The sequence below is a fragment of the Poecilia latipinna genome, unplaced genomic scaffold (assembly GCF_001443285.1).
Source record: "Poecilia latipinna isolate Pla-1442-1.1 unplaced genomic scaffold, P_latipinna-1.0 Scaffold694, whole genome shotgun sequence".
NCBI lineage: Eukaryota > Metazoa > Chordata > Actinopteri > Cyprinodontiformes > Poeciliidae > Poecilia > Poecilia latipinna.
In genome coordinates, this window is record NW_015113310.1 from 45,898 (window position 1) to 63,962 (window position 18,065).

Here is an 18,065-nt window from a genome sequence, read left to right on the forward strand (position 1 = left end):
GAAAACAAACACTGATAACAGGGTTTTAACACAGCCTGAATTTTTTTTTTTTTTCCATTATTTTCTAGGTCTGGAATGGATGAGAGGGGAAAAAGAAAACGGCATAGAAAAATATCTGTGTATTTCCAGCCTTTATTTCCAATCATATCTGTTTAAATCTCATCCTTCCCTTTGTTTTGCTTGTGTCATCCTCTCTTTCCTTCCTTCTTTCTTTCCCCATGGTATCTTTTCCTCCTTGCTCTTAGTTTCTGGGATCTCCAGGACATTTAAAGCATTTCCACTGTAGAAACACTGTGAAAATACTGTGAAACGAACGTAAAGGAGTCAAGACAGATTGCCCGTAAAGGCCCAGTATTTTTTACAATTTTTAAAAATGTTTGTCATTACATCAAGTCTCCATAAGGTCTGCGCTGCTGATTCTGTGTGTGGATTTTATCTGGAGCATCCAGACCAGCCAGCTGATGTCAAAGAGCTAAAAAAAAAAAAAAAAAAAAAAAAAAATCCATCTCCATTTCTCCATTTAACTTGTGGCTGTTTTTTTTTTTAGGGAATGGCAAACAGCCGTGACTCGTTGCTGTTGCATAGCTACACGATAGTGTGTCTTCGCCCACATGCAGACACACACACAGAAATGACTGCCAAGAATAATACCCCTCCACTTCCTGCCCCAGGAATCAGCGCCATCACGGCTGTACATGTTAGAAACCCACAAACATGTTGTGTGTTTTCCTAACGTGCATGTACTCCTGCTGCACAGCTGAACTGCCGTCAGATCACAAACATGTTCAAGCCGACGGCTGCCTCTGCTAGTCAGTGTGCTCTGTCTGTGTTTGTTTAGCATGAGCGTGTCAGTCCGAGTTTGAAGGTGGCAGCGAGGGCCTCAGGAACTCTTCATCAGGGTTTCAGGCTTCTCTGTTGACCTTGATGTTCACATACAGTCACAGACTAAAACATTAGCAGCTTCAGCATCAGCATATCTGCTCTGCTTCTGCTGTAAGATGACGAAAGAGAGCAGCAAGACATGGCTGTTGGGTTTTAGACTCATCTGGAAAAGAAACAAGTAGCCCGATCTCACGCTAACCGGCCTTTGCGTGTTCTCCATCCTTTTTTTTTTGAGTGTTAATAATATGTTTTTGTGTGTGTGTGTACAGACTGTGCTGCTGGTCCTGACTTCTCAGCACGATGAGTGAGGCGGAGGGCCAGTTCTACAGTGTGCAGGTGGGGGACTCCACCTTCACTGTGCTCAAGCGCTACCAGCAGCTTCGTGCCATTGGCTCAGGGGCCCAAGGCATTGTCTGGTGAGACTCTGTTAGAGTTTGTTTGCTGGCTGTGAACGTAGCTCAGTGCTGTAAATTTCCAGACCTCGTTCCTATTTCTTTCATAATCAGATTGTTTTTAGGTCATTTTGCATCTTTTTCTACTATGCAGTTATTACAGAGTCATTTGGCTTTTTTCATCTATTCTTGATGGGGGGGAAAAAAAAAAAAGGTTTCGCACTCTTCAGAAGAATCATGTTGGTGTTTACAGCCAAGACTTTCCTCATTGCACCTCATTTTATAAAAAAAAAAATTAGAGTTGATATCTTTGGAAAACTAAAGATTTTTTGGTTATCAAATTCATCTTGCAGGGATGCCTGCAAACCAGACAGTTGATGTTAAAGTGTAGAACAGCTCTGCATCAGACCAAGATGATGCCAGGAGATATAATACCATGTGTTTGAGAGAAAAGTCACCCTAAAATACCTTACAGTTTCATTTTAAAAGAAACAATATTTTTACAGAGCTGTGTTTAACAACCTTTATTACCGGCTGCCAGCATAAGTAACACCTGTAAGCCATCATTTAATTTCTACATTTGCACTTTAGAAAAGTTTTTTTTTCTATATTGTTTCCAAAAAGAAACCTAAATCTAACTTTTACTTAAAAATGTTTACACAGCAACCTTCTATGTTTATAAAACAACTGTATTTCTTTGTACTATTTGAGTTATTGTGCTGTAGAAACTCTTTGCAGATACGTTATGGGAATATGCTGCAAACATGCTAAAAGCAGCAGCAATTTGTCCAAAGTCAAGAGCCACAGGTTGCAGAGCAACTTTTCTTTTATTTGCTGAGGTTTTGCTCCCTATTGAAACATGCAGCCTCCATAGAAAGTTTTTTTTTTTTTTTTTCTGAAAGCTTCTTACAGCTTTTGTGATTCCTCTAGGAAGACTTTACTGTCAATTTTCCACAAAAATGGGTTGTTGTTACCGCAACAAGTTTCCACTTAGAAAAACTCCCAGATTTTTAATTTAAATTTCTGACATTTCAGATTTTTTTCCTCTTAACAATAGTAATTATAAAAAATTTCAAATGATTAGCTTTAGAAAACTTTGGATGCATTTCTAATAATTCTCAAAGCCAGCCTAGATAGAAGTGCTATTATTTATAAACTTGACCTGTTCTCTACATCTTAATGGATGTATAATATTACATTATTAATACGATCAAAAACAGTTTTAGCTGGTTCGGTACTCAGCTTGAACACGTCTTCTGTGTAATCCTATATTGGATTGTTACCAGTGACCTTACCATTGTTTGAAGGGCTACACACGGATCTCTCTTGTTTAAAATGAGAGAAACTCAGTAAAAATGTAACTTGGCTGTTTCTTTCCTTTCTACCTTGAGGCGAGGAAGCGCTTCTCTCAGTAAGACTCACATATGTGCTTCTAACCTTTTTTTTTCTCTCTTTCATTTTTCATGAAATGTGTGACTAGCTCTGCTCTGGATACAGTCCTCGGTATACCAGTGGCTGTGAAGAAGCTCTGTCGACCCTTTCAGAACCAGACCCATGCAAAGCGGGCCTACAGGGAGCTGGTGCTGCTGAAATGTGTCAACCACAAAAATGTAAGATTTAACGCAAGGCAACAGAATGTTATTTTTGACGTAAAGATGCAAATAAGCTTCAGTAAATATGTGATTTAATTAGTTATGCAGCAGGATAAAGCTGCTGTAAGATCAAATCGTTCTTTGGAAGAAACTTTGGAAGTCGCTGCATAAACTACTTTTAAAAAAATGAGCAGACCTGAGAGGAGAAAAGAGTGAGCTCTGTGCAGTGAAGTGGATGGGAGAGTAACAGAGTGAACTAATGGCTTGTTTTTGTGCTTGCAGATCATCCGTCTGATCAATGTTTTCACGCCTCAGAAGTCTCTGGAGGAGTTCCAGGATCTGTGAGTGACAGCAGAGTCCAAATATTTTATCCAAATTTCTTTTTCTGTCCATTGTTTTTTTTTTTTTTTTTTTCCAGTTTCTTGGTTTTATTTTCTAATAAAGCTTTGCTTGCATTGTTCACGTCTCCTCTCCTTTAGTTACCTGGTAATGGAGCTGATGGATGCCAGTTTATGTCAGGTGATTCACATGGACCTGGACCACGAGAGGATGTCCTACCTGCTCTATCAGATCCTTTGTGGCATCAGGCACCTGCACTCAGCTGGGATCATCCACAGAGTAAGTCCAGGTGTTTGCGCTTTGACCTGAATCTACACAGAACATGGTGCATTTTACTTCCCTCTCTTTTGTTTAAAGTATTAAGAAAAAATGTAGAGATGTCTGAATGCAAAAAAATCCTCTAGTTTGACTCCTGGATACTTCAGTATACAAAGGAGTTCATGGTCAACTCAGCTATTTCAAGATGCCCTGATCCTATGGGTAACGAGGCCAAATCGTGAGCCCTCCGCTACCTTGCTTTGTATCAAAACAAATGTCTTCTGACATTCATTTTGATGTTTTATGGCTCATTCAGAGGCAGCTTTGTAGGTTCATCTGCCATATTTTGAATTATTAGAGCTGCTGACTTCCAAACAAGCCATACTTGCTCTGTGTTGTCATGATTTTTCACATTTAACCCACTGACTGGAGCCTGTAGAACCTGAGATGGAGCTCCCGAGTTTCTTAAAATTTTTTTTTTTGTTCTGAGCGTACATTTTCTTTGGGTGAAATCACTGAGATGTAAACCCTGAGGAACTTTACCTAACATCTCTTGACAGTCTTTTTCCAGTGAATGTGGGTTTTTTTTGTTGTTTTTTTTCCCTGTAAAATACTTTTGTTGTCTTCCTCTTCAGGATCTGAAGCCCAGCAACATTGTTGTGAAGTCTGATTGCACTTTGAAAATCCTTGACTTTGGTCTCGCACGGACGGCTTGCACAAACTTCATGATGACCCCCTACGTAGTAACCCGATACTACCGCGCCCCGGAGGTCATCCTGGGCATGAAGTATAAGGAGAACGGTGAGGAAAAAAATACCCACCAGATTTTCACAGAAATTGGTAATTCTCAAACAGGAACATAAATATATCTCACATCTTTATAGTTTACAAATCTCTGCTTTACAATTGAAAACAGTTTCAACTTGCCTGTTCTTGTTGATCCAGTTATGCTGTTAGTTTTTCTGTGCGGTAATTTTAGCCATTCAATGTCATTGAATGCTTTCAATCTGCAACTACTTTGCTTCAGTGGACCTGTGGTCAGTTGGCTGCATAATGGCTGAAATGATCTGTCATAAAGTCCTCTTTCCTGGAAAGGACTGTATCCTTCCTTGTTACTCCAAGAAAACCTTCGTTTAAATGTTTCTGATGTTTTTCTTCTGTTTTATTTTTCTTTGTTATCTTTAAAAGACTCTTTTGGGATTCTTTCAGAAATACTTTAGACATATGTTTTGTACCTAGTAGTTTGGTCAGTCACATCATTTTTAAACTCTAAGACTGTCTTACGTCTCCATGCCCTGGCAGTTGCCAAGGAGATGAACAATGAAAGTGACTTTGCAGGCCTTCTTGGTGTTACCATTTCATGCAATACAAACCACCTATCTAAATCATCTCAGATTTACACTCCACCGGTGTTGCTGCGCATTACACCGGTGGAGCCGAGTTGCTCCTCACCGCCCAGAATCAGAGCCCGGACATCGGTGGGTCAGAAAACGCCAGCAGCCTCCGTGACATTGCTTAAAAACATGTAATTGAACACAATGTGTCACGTTAACATGGACGAGGTTCCCCTCGTATTTGACAATCTCTAAATAAATGCGACTTGTAGTGCATTGAATTTATTCTTCTTATTATTATTTTAAATCGCCATGTGAACAATGCCATCTTAATTATTTTCCTGCCTATATCCAGAATGTCACTTGGACATTTTTTTGGCTCCTTTCTTTTTTTTCACACTGGGTAATTTTTTTTAACTGACTGCAAGAAAATCATTTTATTTTATTTTTTTCAGAGAAACATTGTAAAGATATTATAAATGCAGTGTGTCTGTATGGTTCCACTTCTTAACATTTGGTGTGCACCCATATGCACCTTTGGGGTTGTGTGCATGAGCAGCTGATGAAAACAGGGCTCTCTTAAAGTCGGTCAGTCGAGCAAAAGGAGATGTAAACATCGCGATTGTGCTTTAAGAGCAATCCACACAAAGTAAACTCCTTTTAGATAGATCTGTTTATTTGTTACGTAGTCATACCTTATGTCAAACATCACTGCCTAATTGTTGCTGTGTTATATAACCCAGTCATTCTCTCAGAGGTATTGATGCAAACACTCAGAGTGAGAGGGGGTGTCCCTCCCGCCCCACATTCTGTTGAGATGCATACAGCCTTAAAAAAAAAAAAAAAAATCCCTGGTGTACTCTGTGCAAAGTTTACATTTATGATTCATGTGATATTTGTGAAGAATCGACTCGGAATTATGTGCAGAGCTCTGGAGATTTTATCAGAGGGAGAGCGAGCTTTCAGCTTGAGGGAAAGTGGACCAGAGGAAACAGTGAATGGCCATTTGCCACTTCTTAACACTCCCGAGCAAACAGGCAACTCAAGAGAGCGAGGGGAAAAGACAAACTCCATCCTCCTCTATTAAAAACACACACACACACACACACAAACACACACTCGCTCGCACAGGCGCATGCACACGCAAAGAGAAAGCGAGGGAGAGAGCAACAGCTGTGTAAACTGATAAGCGTAGGCGAGAAAAAGGCCTGGGAGGCTGCAGCCGGTTTGAAGCCAGACTGAAGATGTGCACCGCATGAAGAAATCAGCAGAACATTTCTCTGAAAACAATGAGGCGTGGTGTTTCTACATCAGTCAGAGCAAACCATACGTCTGCGCTTCATCTGTACTGCCTTACTGTGACGTGTTGCTGTGTATTTGTTTTTTTTTTAATCATTTCAGTGTAATCGTTTTTGTCTGTGGGATTTTGTGTGTCACATTTGTGTGTGTTTTCTGTTCCCAGTGGACATCTGGTCAGTGGGGTGCATCATGGGAGAGATGGTAAAAGGCAGCGTCATCTTCCAGGGCACCGATCGTATCCTTCACTCTTCTCATCGTCTCTGTGCCAGCTGGTGTCTAACATTCAGAGCGTTGTGTCTTGTAGTCCTTCAAACACATCAAGATGTTTTCTGTTGTTGTCATATATATTCATTTCATTTTAAAGCATGTTTGAGTCCTGAAAAGCGCTATGCAAGTCTGACGTCGTGGATCTTTATATTTGCAGATTTAACCAACTATTTAGAGCAGATCTGGGTTTAAGCTAAGATGTTATGTATTCCCGCCAATGTTTATTAATCAGACAATTTCTGGTTCAGACGTCTGCAGTCTCCCTAATTGTCAGATGGAATCAGACTGAAACAATTCACATCATTAGCATTTATAGTGTTTGTCTCTCTTGTTTCTAATTATCGCCTCTCACTTACCAGGGACTGCGTTGTAGGCGAGTAGCTTTGAATGGATGCAAGGCAACAAGTGTGATACGAGGTCATATCGCTTTTCATCCTGCAAGATAATTGCCTTCGCTTGTATTTGTGTTCTGTTGAGGGACCAAAAACCGAAAAATGTCAAGATCCACTTGATGAATTTGAGCCTCCCGCCCAGCCGGTTTCTCTGACAAACATGGAGGACTAGATGGATTCTCCACTCCTTGATATTTATCAGTTATTTAAGTACAGATGTCTACATTGACACTTGATGTAGCGCTGCACCACATCGCCGGCAATAAACTAAAATGATAAGATGATGAATCCATTTTTTTCTTCACTTATTTTAAGAACTATTCTGGTCTTTTCATTTGTTTAATGAACGTTTTTTTATGGCTGTAGTGGCTTTTATTCAGTGGTAGCTGGACAGGAAAAGGGCAGAGAGAAAGAAATTAGCCTGAGAATCGAACCGGGGACTTTAGCCTCTTCACGTGAAGCATCTGCTCTATCACTGATTCGGTTAGACGCCACCACACTAAAAAAATGTTTTAACATGAAAAGAATATTAAAGTATTTGACTGGATGCTTTGTAAAACCACTTTTTGCTGCAATCACAGCCGCAGGTCTTTGGGAGTATGCTCATTGTTAGTTTTGCATAACCATATAATAGAGTTTTTATATATATATACATATTCTTAGTCATGCCAAATTGGCAATATCTGGGAATGAAAACTTTTTACAGATTTTTAAGACCTGGACTTCTACTAGCTCATTCCAGCGCATAACTTGCTTTTGCTCCACAACGTTCCGCTGTAGTGCTATCTGTATGTTTAGTGTTGTCGTCCTGCTGGGGTCTCAAAGCTTTTAGTTGCCTTGAATGTTTGTTGTTGTTTTTTTTTTTCAGTGTCGTCCTGTGTTTACATCCATCTCTCCATCAACACTGACCAGCTCCTTGTCCCACAGAATGATGCTGCCTCTACTGTGCTTAATGATAGGAGTTGGTTTCACAGTGTTTGTAGAGATGCACTGAGTATTTATTAATCGGGTGGTTTATAAAGCAATTGGTTGCACTGGAGTTGTTTAGGGGTACCATAGTAAACTGGGCTATATACAAATGTATTGATTACATTAGATCCATGTAAATGGATCCGTGTGTGTCTCTGTTTTCAATATTGACACAATCAATCAACAGATTTGTGTTGAGCTATCACATAAAATGTCAATATTCAGTTGGTGTGAATACTTTTGCAAGACACTGTAAAGGTTATGATTCCTAATTAAGTTTTTTGTTCATATTAAATTTATTGACACTTTTAGCCTTTTTAGTTTCCACCAAACCACTTTATTTATGTTAAATAAAGTGGTTAGGTGCAGGTCTTTGGAAGTATGCTCATTGTTAGTTTTGCATAACCATATAATAGAGTTTTTTTTATTTTTATTTTTTTATACATATTCTTAGTCGTGCTAAATTTATTTAACCACTTTATTTATGCTAAATAAAGTGGTTTGGTGCTTTTAGTTGGGTTTATGGCCCACTAAAATCTTGGCACGGATTTCTTGTTTAATACTCTTTGTTTAAATTTTCAGGACTTGACTGTGTCCTCATGAGGGTTTCACATGATTTTTGCTCGTTCTTTTTCACTTTCATTTATAATTGTAGTGTACATGCCTACAATTTTCCATAACAAATGGCTTTGTCCAGACATCGACCAGTGGAATAAAGTGATTGAGATTCTGGGCACGCCCAGCGTCGAGTTCATGAACCGACTGATGGAGACCGTAAGGAACTATGTGATGAACAAGCCACAGTATCCAGGCGTCAGCTTCACAGAGCTGTTCCCAGATTGGGCTTTCCCTTCTGAATCTGAACAAGACAAAGTGAAAAGTAAGAACTCCGGGCACTTAAACAAAACCAATACTTTGCATGAATGCTGCCCTGGGAATGGAAAGTGACCCGATTTTTAGGTTAAGATGAAGAGATGTTACAGACACGGTAATGCTTGTCCTGTTTCGCCCAAGCAGCTGTTCAAGCTCGGGATCTGCTCTCCAAAATGCTGGTCATTGATCCGGAATGCCGCATCTCGGTGGAGGAAGCCCTTCATCACCCCTACATCCACGTGTGGTACGACCCCGCGGAGGCGGACGCGGTGAGGAAACTGGCGGTAGACTTTCTCAGCACAGGAACGGCGCTAGCGATTACTCTGATGGATCTGTTTCCTTTTGTGTCTCAGCCTCCTCCTCAGATTTCAGATAAGCAGCTGGAGGAGAGAGAGCACACCATCGAGCAGTGGAAAGGTAGAACACCGCCCTCTAGGGACACAAAACAGCATTACCTCTTGTTGTGATTGTTTCCAGGGTTTCTGCAGTCTCCAAGTCTGGAACTGGGAAATGTTGTGTTTTGCAGAAATGACAGAGACAGTGGAGTATAAATTATTTGTATTTCCAGATCCTTTGTTTGCATGATGAGTATCTAAAGCTTAAAAAAAAGCTGCTTCTAACAACCTGCCTCTTGTGCAGTTTTTTTTTCATTATATGTTGCAAATGAACTATTAGAATCATCCATTCATCAGTCCATTTATAACCCCTTCAATCTCTCCACTTATCTGTTGATCCATTGATCTATCCCTTCACACCTGTGTTAATTAGTTTACTTTCATCTATCCATCTTTGTGTCAGTTTATCTGCCTTTCCATCCATCCATTCATCTAGTCTTCCATCTGTCTTTATCTCCATCTGTCTCTCCCTCTCTTCCTCCATTAGTGTGTACCTCCATATATCCAGCCCTTAATCTGCCAACACATCCATCTGTTCCTCCTTTCTTACATTTTGTGTTTTGCATTACATTTGAACCCTGAAGCAGAAAAATAACCTCTGGGTTCTAGAAATTTGAAATCTGGATCTTATGGCACAGGGAACTACATGTCTTATAATATTTTGATCATTCCTTTTGAAGGGACACACATACCCCTTTTCTCATGAAATATTCTGATTGTAATCATTTGCATGGATGTCCCGCTAGGAAAACAGACAGGCTGAAAATATCAAACAAGCTGTTAATTTTGTGCGGCGCCTTTGTGGTTTACTATTATTGGAAATACAGACGTAGCATTTATTTACAATTTGCCCTTACTTTTTCTATTTCTGCTCAGAACTTATTTATGAAGAAGTGATGGACTGGGAGGAGAGGAACAAGAACGGCCTAATGAAAGAAGACTGCTCAGGTTGGTTCACATCGTTGTTTGTGTCTTAAAGTGGATGGAGGTGTGCTGGAATGAGCTGCTGCCGTATGCGTTTTAACCACCGTCCTGCTTCTGTCTCGCGTGTCACGTCTCAGATGTGGCGTCCAGTTCCGCTTCCCAGTCGTCCTCGGCCAACGACATTTCGTCCATGTCCACAGAGCACACGCTGGCGTCGGACACAGACAGCAGCAGCATCGACACGCTGACGGGGCCGCTCGACGAGAGTCAGTGAACGCCTCAGCTGTCAGCTCCCAGCCCCCAAGTCGTCCCACTCAACTAAAATACTCAAACGATCCATCTGCCTCTGTTTAGGTTTGATCCCCTCTAACTTGTGTTTCTGTTCTTTTCTCTCAGTGAAGCAATTTTTTTTTTTTTTTTGTTGGTTTCCCATTTGTGATCAGGTGGATCTTGTTTGCGACTGTTGCCTGGAGGTCAGAGTTATGCTTGTGTAAAAAAGCAAAAGAAAAACATTCTCTCTTCTTTTTCTTGGTGAATGTTTAACTTGATCATCTATAAAGTTTGAGGTGTAGGTGGGGAATTAGAGGTTTGCATTGTATGCCTGTGTTTTAATAGTTTTTATTTTTTTAGAAAACGTCATTATCGTCATCTAATGAGAGCAGACACGGACTAAACAGCCGTTCGCCGCTCTGTTGTTGCATGTTACGCCAAAAAGAACAAAAAGCTTCTCAACCATCTGAAGTTCATCCGATGGTCCAATGCTGATCTTACGAATTCAAACTGTCTGCGCTGAAACGGTTTTGTTTTTGTTTGTTTGTGTTTTTTAATGAACTGGCACGTGTGATGTGGATTTTGAGCTTTTTACTCCAGACAGCTGTAGTTTCAGTGTTACAGGTTTGTTTCCTCGTTTGTTGTACCTATGTAGAGCAAGAATCACAAAATTCAGTTTTAAGGTACTGATGATAAATGTGTATAAGCGGATCATAATCCTATAAATCTGAAAGAGGCATAGTGATATATGTATTTATATATATATATATATTTTCTGTTCTTGCAAAATTTTGCACACAAGCCACATTAAAGCCCGTTTAAAAAAAAACATTTAGAAGGCAAATAAAGGCATGGGCTGCTCATTTTCTAAAGCATTCCTTTAGCACCGGGAGACTCATCAAATTAGCCATAAAGCCAGAAAACATGTAGGATCCACATAAAGGCAGCACAAAATGAAGATGTTTACCTTGCATGAAGGCATCACACCTTCAGGATACTGTGGGTCTGAGAGAAATCCATCCGGGCCCGTGTTTTTATCACGATGCATATTGTTCCGACGGAGTATTGTTTGCTTTGCGTTTCCTTTTTTATCATTATTTTAAGCCTGTATGTGTGATGTACAAGTTGTACAGTGCTGTCCTTATTTCCTATGAATCATCCCTTAAGACAGCAGTTGCCCCATTTGCAGAGGACGAGTCGGTGGGAGAAGTTTGCCCAGCAACAAGGGCCTGTTTAAGAGACTCTGGAGAGCTGCAACTCAAAGAAGAGCCTTTTACATGAACTGCAGAGCTGCACACGATTGCACAGTGTGTTGAATAATCAGAATTATGACACTACAGAGCCACTGAGGACTTAAGCACCACATTTTACACCGACATGGTTTTTATTCTTTCTGTCATGCCTTAAACAACCAGACGAGTGGCCAACTCATTCTGTAATTCCTTAGCTCTTCGCTGAGCTATCTGAGATGTGCGACTGCAATGACCACAATATCACTTGGCCAACATCTTTACCCAAACTCAAAACTAATAAAGTGGACGTCGGTGATTCTTCGTGTTGGTTGTGACGTTCTTTCTCATCACAGCAAATGCAAACATCAAAATGTGAAACTGTATGTTAGATTCTTTACACTAGAGTTGAATTTCTAGTGTTTAATAATTCTGTCTTACAACTAATGGAAAACCTAACTTCCGTTTCACAAAATACAATAAGACAGGAAATAAGTTTAAATTTAGAAATGTCAGTCCAATGTGCTTTACAACATCTCAATAATCTTTATCTCAACAGTTTCTCTCCTGGGGTCTTGATTTCCAAGTGAAATGCAGCATTTTGCAAGTGTTTCTTTTCCTCTTGAGCTTAAGTAAAATTGTTCTTCAGTTCACTCACTGCAGTTTTTTTTTTTTTTCCCCTTTTGGATGAGGTTGTTTCACAGTCCCTTTCAGCCTTTAGGTTAAAGTGAAATATTTTTTCCACACTTTTTTCCTCCACTCAACTTTCCATTAATATACTTGGATCCATCTCTCTGAACAGCCAGATTGTTTAGCAGCAATCTTTTATGGCTCGCCTTCCCAGTGGAGTACAAAAACGATAGCTTGTCGAATAACTGTCATGTTGGTGGAAGTCATTTTTCAGTTGCTGAAATGCATGTTTCTTTACTTTATTTCACACCAACTTCTGTCTGAAATGACTTTACACAAGAATCACTTTTTGAGAGATTTTACTGAAATAAACTTTTTGATAATTGAATTTATTGAGATGCTCCTATTACAGGGAAGAACGCGTTTTCTTTTTTGCTACATTATCAGAAAAGCTTTAGAGGAATCCGTCCGTGTCGACTGGTTGCGCCATCAAACCCGCCGCGTTTGACTTGGTTCAAAAACTCTTGACGATGTATTCTGTCTTCTTGGCCTCGTTGTTGAGCTCACCGAAGGTGTCAAAGAACTGATCCATCTCCCGCTGCAGCGTTGCGTTACGGAGCTCTGCGGCAGCTTTGGCCCTCTCTGACTCCACGATCTTAGCCTGGACCACCTGGTACCAGTGGCGCTGCTGCGACAGGTTTGTCTTCAGGCGAACAACCTCCACCTCCAGCTCCTCGTTTCTCTGCTCCAGGCTGATGGGAGTAAGAAGAGGGGAAGAAAAGTGCAATGGTAATGACCAGTAAAATAAAAAAATGGTTAGAGGTTGGTGGGTTTTAAAAGTGAGTAAGATAATAGTTTTCAGTGTTTCTTGTAGTTTGGAAAGAAAAGGGGTCAACACTTTCATCTATCTAAAATACAGCATAGAATTGCCTTAAACCATCTTATAAATCAGTGTTTCTCAACCCTGGTCCTCAGCGCCCCCCTGCTCTGCATGTTTTAGATGTGCCTCTATTCCAGAACAGCTGATTCAAATGATTGCATGACCATCAAGTGCTGCAGAAGCCTGTTAATCACCCAGAGATACAATTCAGGTGTGTGGCAGAAGGGAAAAACCTAAAACATGCAGGACAGGGAGTCACTGAGGACCAGGGGTGAGAAACACTGTAAATATAGATCGATTATTCTTTGAAATTGAAGAAGTTTAAAACTACAGTGACCAACCACAATTTGTAAAATGTATCATGAAAATATTCTCCCAATTACATGAACTTGATTAACTTATGATCAAGAACTGTGCACACCTCTAAAACAGCAGGGGTTTTGGGAGCTTGGTGTGGTCAAGGTCACATCAGCGGTGACCTTAAAATGGCAACCATCGCTTGGACCAATACAAAGCAGTTTTAAAAACATTGTTCCATATTTACAAGTGGAAAACATTTTAGGACATTTGCCAATTTTCCGAGGACTCGATGTCTCACTAGACTCAGCTTCAGGTCAGAATATAAAATATGTAAAGAACAAAAGAAAAATCAATAGCTTATCTGTCTCAAAGCTACAGACCTCACTTTGCTTATTAAAGTATTGTTTTATTCTTTTAGTCCTGGTTATGTGTGTCGTGTTGATAACAGCCTGATTTTTTTGTTCCTCAAGGGTTTTTTTTTTTTCATATTTTAAGATTAAATAAGATTTATTGATTGCCACATAACAGCAGCATGAAATTTAATTAGTGCCACATGTCTAACATGGGTATCTAATATAGTTTCCTTATTTTTTAATTTTTTATTTTATTATTTTGTTGTTGAATCAGAGTTTAAGAGTTTCTCCCAGCAAAGGTTCATGCAGACAGTTTGGTTTAATCGGCTTCATTTCTCACACTCCTACCTTATTTCACTGACGACTGGAAAAGATTAGAAACTGCGGCTGCAGGTGTTCGAAAACGTTTGACCCGTGGTGCTGTCCTATCACGCTCCCTGTCAAGCTAAAAGAATTGCAATAGCCTCTTGTCTTCACCGGATAGTTCCAATGCGTGACCTTACACCGAGACATGCTCTATCTATATCGGTAATAAATGAGGTATGTGTTGTGTCTAGGTCAGCAGCATGGCCCCTTAAATTAGCTCTCTTTCCAGTGTCATGAGCTGTTTTCTATATGTCAGCAAGTCAGGCTATATATGTTTTTTTTTTTTTCCACTTTACACCAACCAGCTGTTAAGTCATGGGAGCACAAACTCCAGCGCCGGATTCACAGAAATGAGGAAAAAAACCGATGTTGTATTTGCATAAATGCAGGAAGTGTTGGGATCGTGGCGTGTTATCAGAGACCTGTGGGAAAATTTAGCTCTGTTGAGCCGAACAGGATGTAGGGTGAAAGTTGGAGTGGACTGGGAAACAAAAACGGCACAGCTTTTTGTAGACGCACCCTTTATGGATATTGGAACATTGTGTTACCCTTCACTGAAATACGCCGTAAATCAGTAGTAAATGTAGCGTTTAGGCAGGTGTGATTTACAGCGAGGGATAGACGAACTCAAAATAGGAAACAATTGAGAAGGGAACTAAAATAAAGATCTTAAAAGCTGATATGAGCATTCACAATTAGTTTCCTTTTAAATACAGTCCAATAACCCAATTGGCTCCAGAAGTCACGGATCGGTCCATCTCTGCGTGGTTTCGTCTCAGTATGAACCCAGATGTTCTGTGAAGGTATCAGGGGTTTGTGAAGAACACACCGGATGGATCAGAGATAAAGTCGCAGAGACGTTTAAAGCTTGTTTAGTTTATGAAGCAATATCCCAAGCTTTGAACATCTCTCAGAGCTCTGTTTAATCCATCATCTGAGAAAGAGTATGGAACAGCTGCAGACCTAAGACGTGGCCGCCCGCCTGGAGTGACAGGCCCGCCAAGTAGAGCCTTAATCAGAGAAACGGTCAAGAGGATGGTGGTTATTCTGGAAGTGCTGCTGAGATCTACATCATAGATGTGAGAGTCTTCTGGCAGAAGGTACATAGTTACATCATCCCCACTGTAAAGTACGGTGGTGGCAGCATCATGCTGTAGGGAAGGTTTTCTTTATCAGGGACAGTAAAGCTGGTTTAACGCTGAAGATGGATGGAGCTAAATACAGGGCGGTTCTGCTAAAAGAAAGTTTAGACTCCAGACCTCAATCCAATTGAGAATTTGTAAAGAGAGACTTGAAAGATGATGTTCACAGACACTGACGAGTTGCCAAAAAACAAATTCCTTCTGGACATACGCAGGGCTGGTGGACATACACCCTAAAAGCCTTGCAGATTGAATTAGAGCAGAAGATATGGACAAAGGATCGACTCAGTAAGCAGATCTACACTCACTGTTGATGAAGAAATGGTTTTATGAACTGGAGCTAGATTGGGGAATTTTAATCACCTGATTATTCGTTCCTCGTACTCTTCCCTCTGCTTGATTATCTGCTGCTGAAGGCCCGTCAGGATGCTTCGCAGAGCGCTGGCAGAAGGGTCAGCCAGGGGAACCGGAGGGGGCACCCTCACAGACAACGGTGCCTCCTTTAAGTGCTTGGTTTCAGCAGGGGGCCACAGATCCTGGCTGTGGCTCGGCTGCGGGGGACTTTCTGCGAGGCGCTGCTGTGGAAATGACAGCGTCGGATCCTCTTGAGCACAGGATCCTGAGTCCAGCTCTGGCTCCTGCTTCTCGTCTTGGTCTGGACTCTGGCGCTGCCTACCAGAACAGCCTTCGGTAAGGAGGATGTCACAAGGCGGCCAGAGGTTCTTCTCTCTGCCCAGAGGGTCGCCCTGCATCAGTCCTTGGATGAGCTCAGGGGCCCAGGAGGCGTATGCGTGCTCGTCAAAATGCTCCTGCAAGTTCATCTCTATGTCGAAGACCTCCTCTAAGCTGTCAGCTACTCCTGTGTCAGTGAGGTTGTCATACAGAGACAAAGCACTGCGATGCTCCTCGCTGTGCGACGGGCAGGGGCTTTGGCTCCGATAAGCCCCATCCTCTGCTTGCCAGTCCACTCCCCGTTGTCCTCCTCCTTTGTTTCTGCTAGAACTAAGATCTGACTCCCAGGCCTGTCCTCCCAGGCTCCCTCTGCAGCTGCAATAGCTGCGATCTGGCCAGGAGCCAGGCTCTCTTCCTCCAACAACCACTGTCTGAACCTCAGCCAGAGCTGGGACCAAACCAGGCAGAGGGCTGCCGGGCCCAGGGAGTCTGGTTACTGAAGGAAACACAGCCCTGCTCTCCATTTCCTTTTCCCTGGCCCTGTCCCGCTGGCCAAAAGGTGGGCAGTTGTCGTACAGGGGATCCGTGGAGCAGGAGCTGGCTGAGGTGGGGGTCTCAGTTGGAAGACAGGGCAACTCCATGGTCCAAGCAGGCACATGGGGTTGCAAAGAGCAGTGGTCAACCCTCCCCTTTTCTGCCTGCTGTAAAACTGGGATTAAAGGCTGCAATTATGGATGTGTGCGCGCAGCATGGAGCTTCCCTGCGCCAGGTTCCTGATGCTCCGGGGGCGGGGGCGGGGGGGCCTGGGGAGAGGAAGGTGCAGCGGCCCTGCTCCCCTCTCTGCTCTGCCTTTGAAGATACTGTTGGACAGGTTATAGTGTGGGTGTAGCCACCAGGGACTGTGTGTCTTTAAGCAGGCGTGACATCAGCTGTTACTTTAGCACAGCTCCTGGGGGAGGTACCAGGGTGTAATATGGTCCGGCTCATTCCTGAAGACAGTCACACATAACTGAGACCACAGAAATAGATGCTGGTTGTGGGCACAAAGTGTGAAACACGGACAATAAATCTGATAAGATGTTGGACGAGTAAGATGTGACAAAAACCCGCAGGATCATAGTTTTACATTTCTGTTGCTCAGACATTTTTCTTTTTTTTTCTTTTTTTTTCCTCCAGTGTATGAAGTAGATGGGCTACAGCTACTGTTAGATGGACACTTAAATTGTATGTTATGGTAATTTCTCTGTAAATTGGTTTACAGATACAATGAAATCCACTGGAATACTCCTACAGCATCTTGAAAAAATATATATAAACCCCTTAAAATCTTTTGTTCTTCTCATATTGCAACCACAAACCGACGACGCAGCCTATTAATTTCTTCTTGCTTTTTAAAATGCTCTAGATCTGTATAATGTTCTAGATCTGTGGAACAAAGAGTAGTGTTTTTTTTTTTTTTTACATTCTACTTTGTGTTAGTACATTGCATAAAATCATGATAACATAAATTAAAGATTGTGGTAGTTTTGAGATGTTGTGTTGTGACTGTTTTGCAGGATTTTGTTGCCAGTTTTCTTGACCTGATGTAACAGGAGACATTGATTTTTCGTGTCGTTTCACTTTAGTTGACCATTCTTTTCAACAGCTTGTATTGTCTGAAACAGCTGATTATAAAGATGTACCCAAAGTGTCACCTAATTAGCTTTAAATATTAGAAGTATAAAAACTCATCGTTGTGCTTTGCTTTTTGTTGTTGTGGTTTTTGCTTCTTCTTTAGCCAAAAGCACTAACATTATTTGATGTAGCCATTTTGATTTATTTTGTTTTGCTTTTTAATTTCCTTCCTGAAAAGTGCACTACTTTGTCATTGTTAATCTAACACCTGGGGAAAGATAAAATATCTTCTGGTGATCGCATTCAACGATTCACTGTCTCCTCACTTTGTCATATTCCAGGCGCCATGACAAATTCATATTTTGCAAAAATGTGACGCATTTCTAATTTTGCCATCGTCATGAACAGTTTAGCGCAGGTTCAGTTTTCACAGTCAGTGTGTTTGAAACCACATGGGGGCGCTTTAGACAACATAATGAGCCAGTTTTGTTGCAGCTTGTGATGAGCAGGACTTATTAAAATCAAACTGAAGTAGCTCTTCCACTCCTGTTTCATGACACAGGTGCTCGTTTTAGCTTTCTAAATGTGTATTTTTAGAACTCCATTATCAATGCTTTTTTTTTTTTTTTTTTTTTTTTTTGAAAAAATCTAAAAAAAATAAAAAAAAAAAAAATTTGACAACAAAGGGGGACA

The 18,065-nt window shown here is 41.1% G+C and overlaps 2 protein-coding genes across 5 annotated transcripts in view; one reads left to right on the forward strand and one right to left on the reverse strand.

Annotated features, from left to right (window-relative positions):
* The window catches only part of mapk9 (mitogen-activated protein kinase 9), an 18,273-nt gene extending 7,853 nt beyond the window's left edge, over positions 1-10,420 (forward strand). The window contains exons 2-12 of one of the 4 annotated variants that reach the window (XM_015044862.1): positions 1,152-1,298; positions 2,755-2,884; positions 3,149-3,207; positions 3,346-3,484; positions 4,099-4,264; positions 6,260-6,331; positions 8,422-8,604; positions 8,739-8,866; positions 8,951-9,014; positions 9,869-9,940; positions 10,054-10,190. In XM_015044862.1, coding sequence (XP_014900348.1) covers positions 1,183-1,298; positions 2,755-2,884; positions 3,149-3,207; positions 3,346-3,484; positions 4,099-4,264; positions 6,260-6,331; positions 8,422-8,604; positions 8,739-8,866; positions 8,951-9,014; positions 9,869-9,940; positions 10,054-10,190 — 1,266 coding nt within the window. In that variant the 5' untranslated portion in view covers positions 1,152-1,182. Of the gene's footprint in view, positions 1-1,151; positions 1,299-2,754; positions 2,885-3,148; positions 3,208-3,345; positions 3,485-4,098; positions 4,265-4,490; positions 4,563-6,259; positions 6,332-8,421; positions 8,605-8,738; positions 8,867-8,950; positions 9,015-9,868; positions 9,941-10,053 lie in introns of all 4 variants that reach the window. The other 3 variants (XM_015044861.1, XM_015044864.1, XM_015044863.1) reach the window with 3 other exon arrangements.
* Positions 10,421-10,962: 542 nt separating this feature from the next.
* On the reverse strand, positions 10,963-16,638 carry LOC106954977 (uncharacterized). The gene is made up of 2 exons (XM_015044865.1): positions 15,450-16,638; positions 10,963-12,797 (listed from the first exon to the last, which is right to left on the reverse strand). Exons 1-2 carry the CDS (start codon positions 16,397-16,399, stop codon positions 12,560-12,562), a joined length of 1,188 nt encoding a protein of 395 aa, XP_014900351.1. The 5' UTR covers positions 16,400-16,638; the 3' UTR covers positions 10,963-12,559.
* Between the last annotated feature and the right edge of the window lie 1,427 nt (positions 16,639-18,065).

Coding starts and splice junctions, on each gene's coding strand:
- LOC106954977 (XM_015044865.1), bottom strand. CDS start 16,399: ATGGAGTTGCCCTGTCTTCCAACTGAGACCCCCACCTCAGCCAGCTCC. Junction 12,798..15,449: donor TACGAGGAACGAATAATCAG/GTGATTAAAATT, acceptor TACTCCCATCAG/CCTGGAGCAGAGAAACGAGG.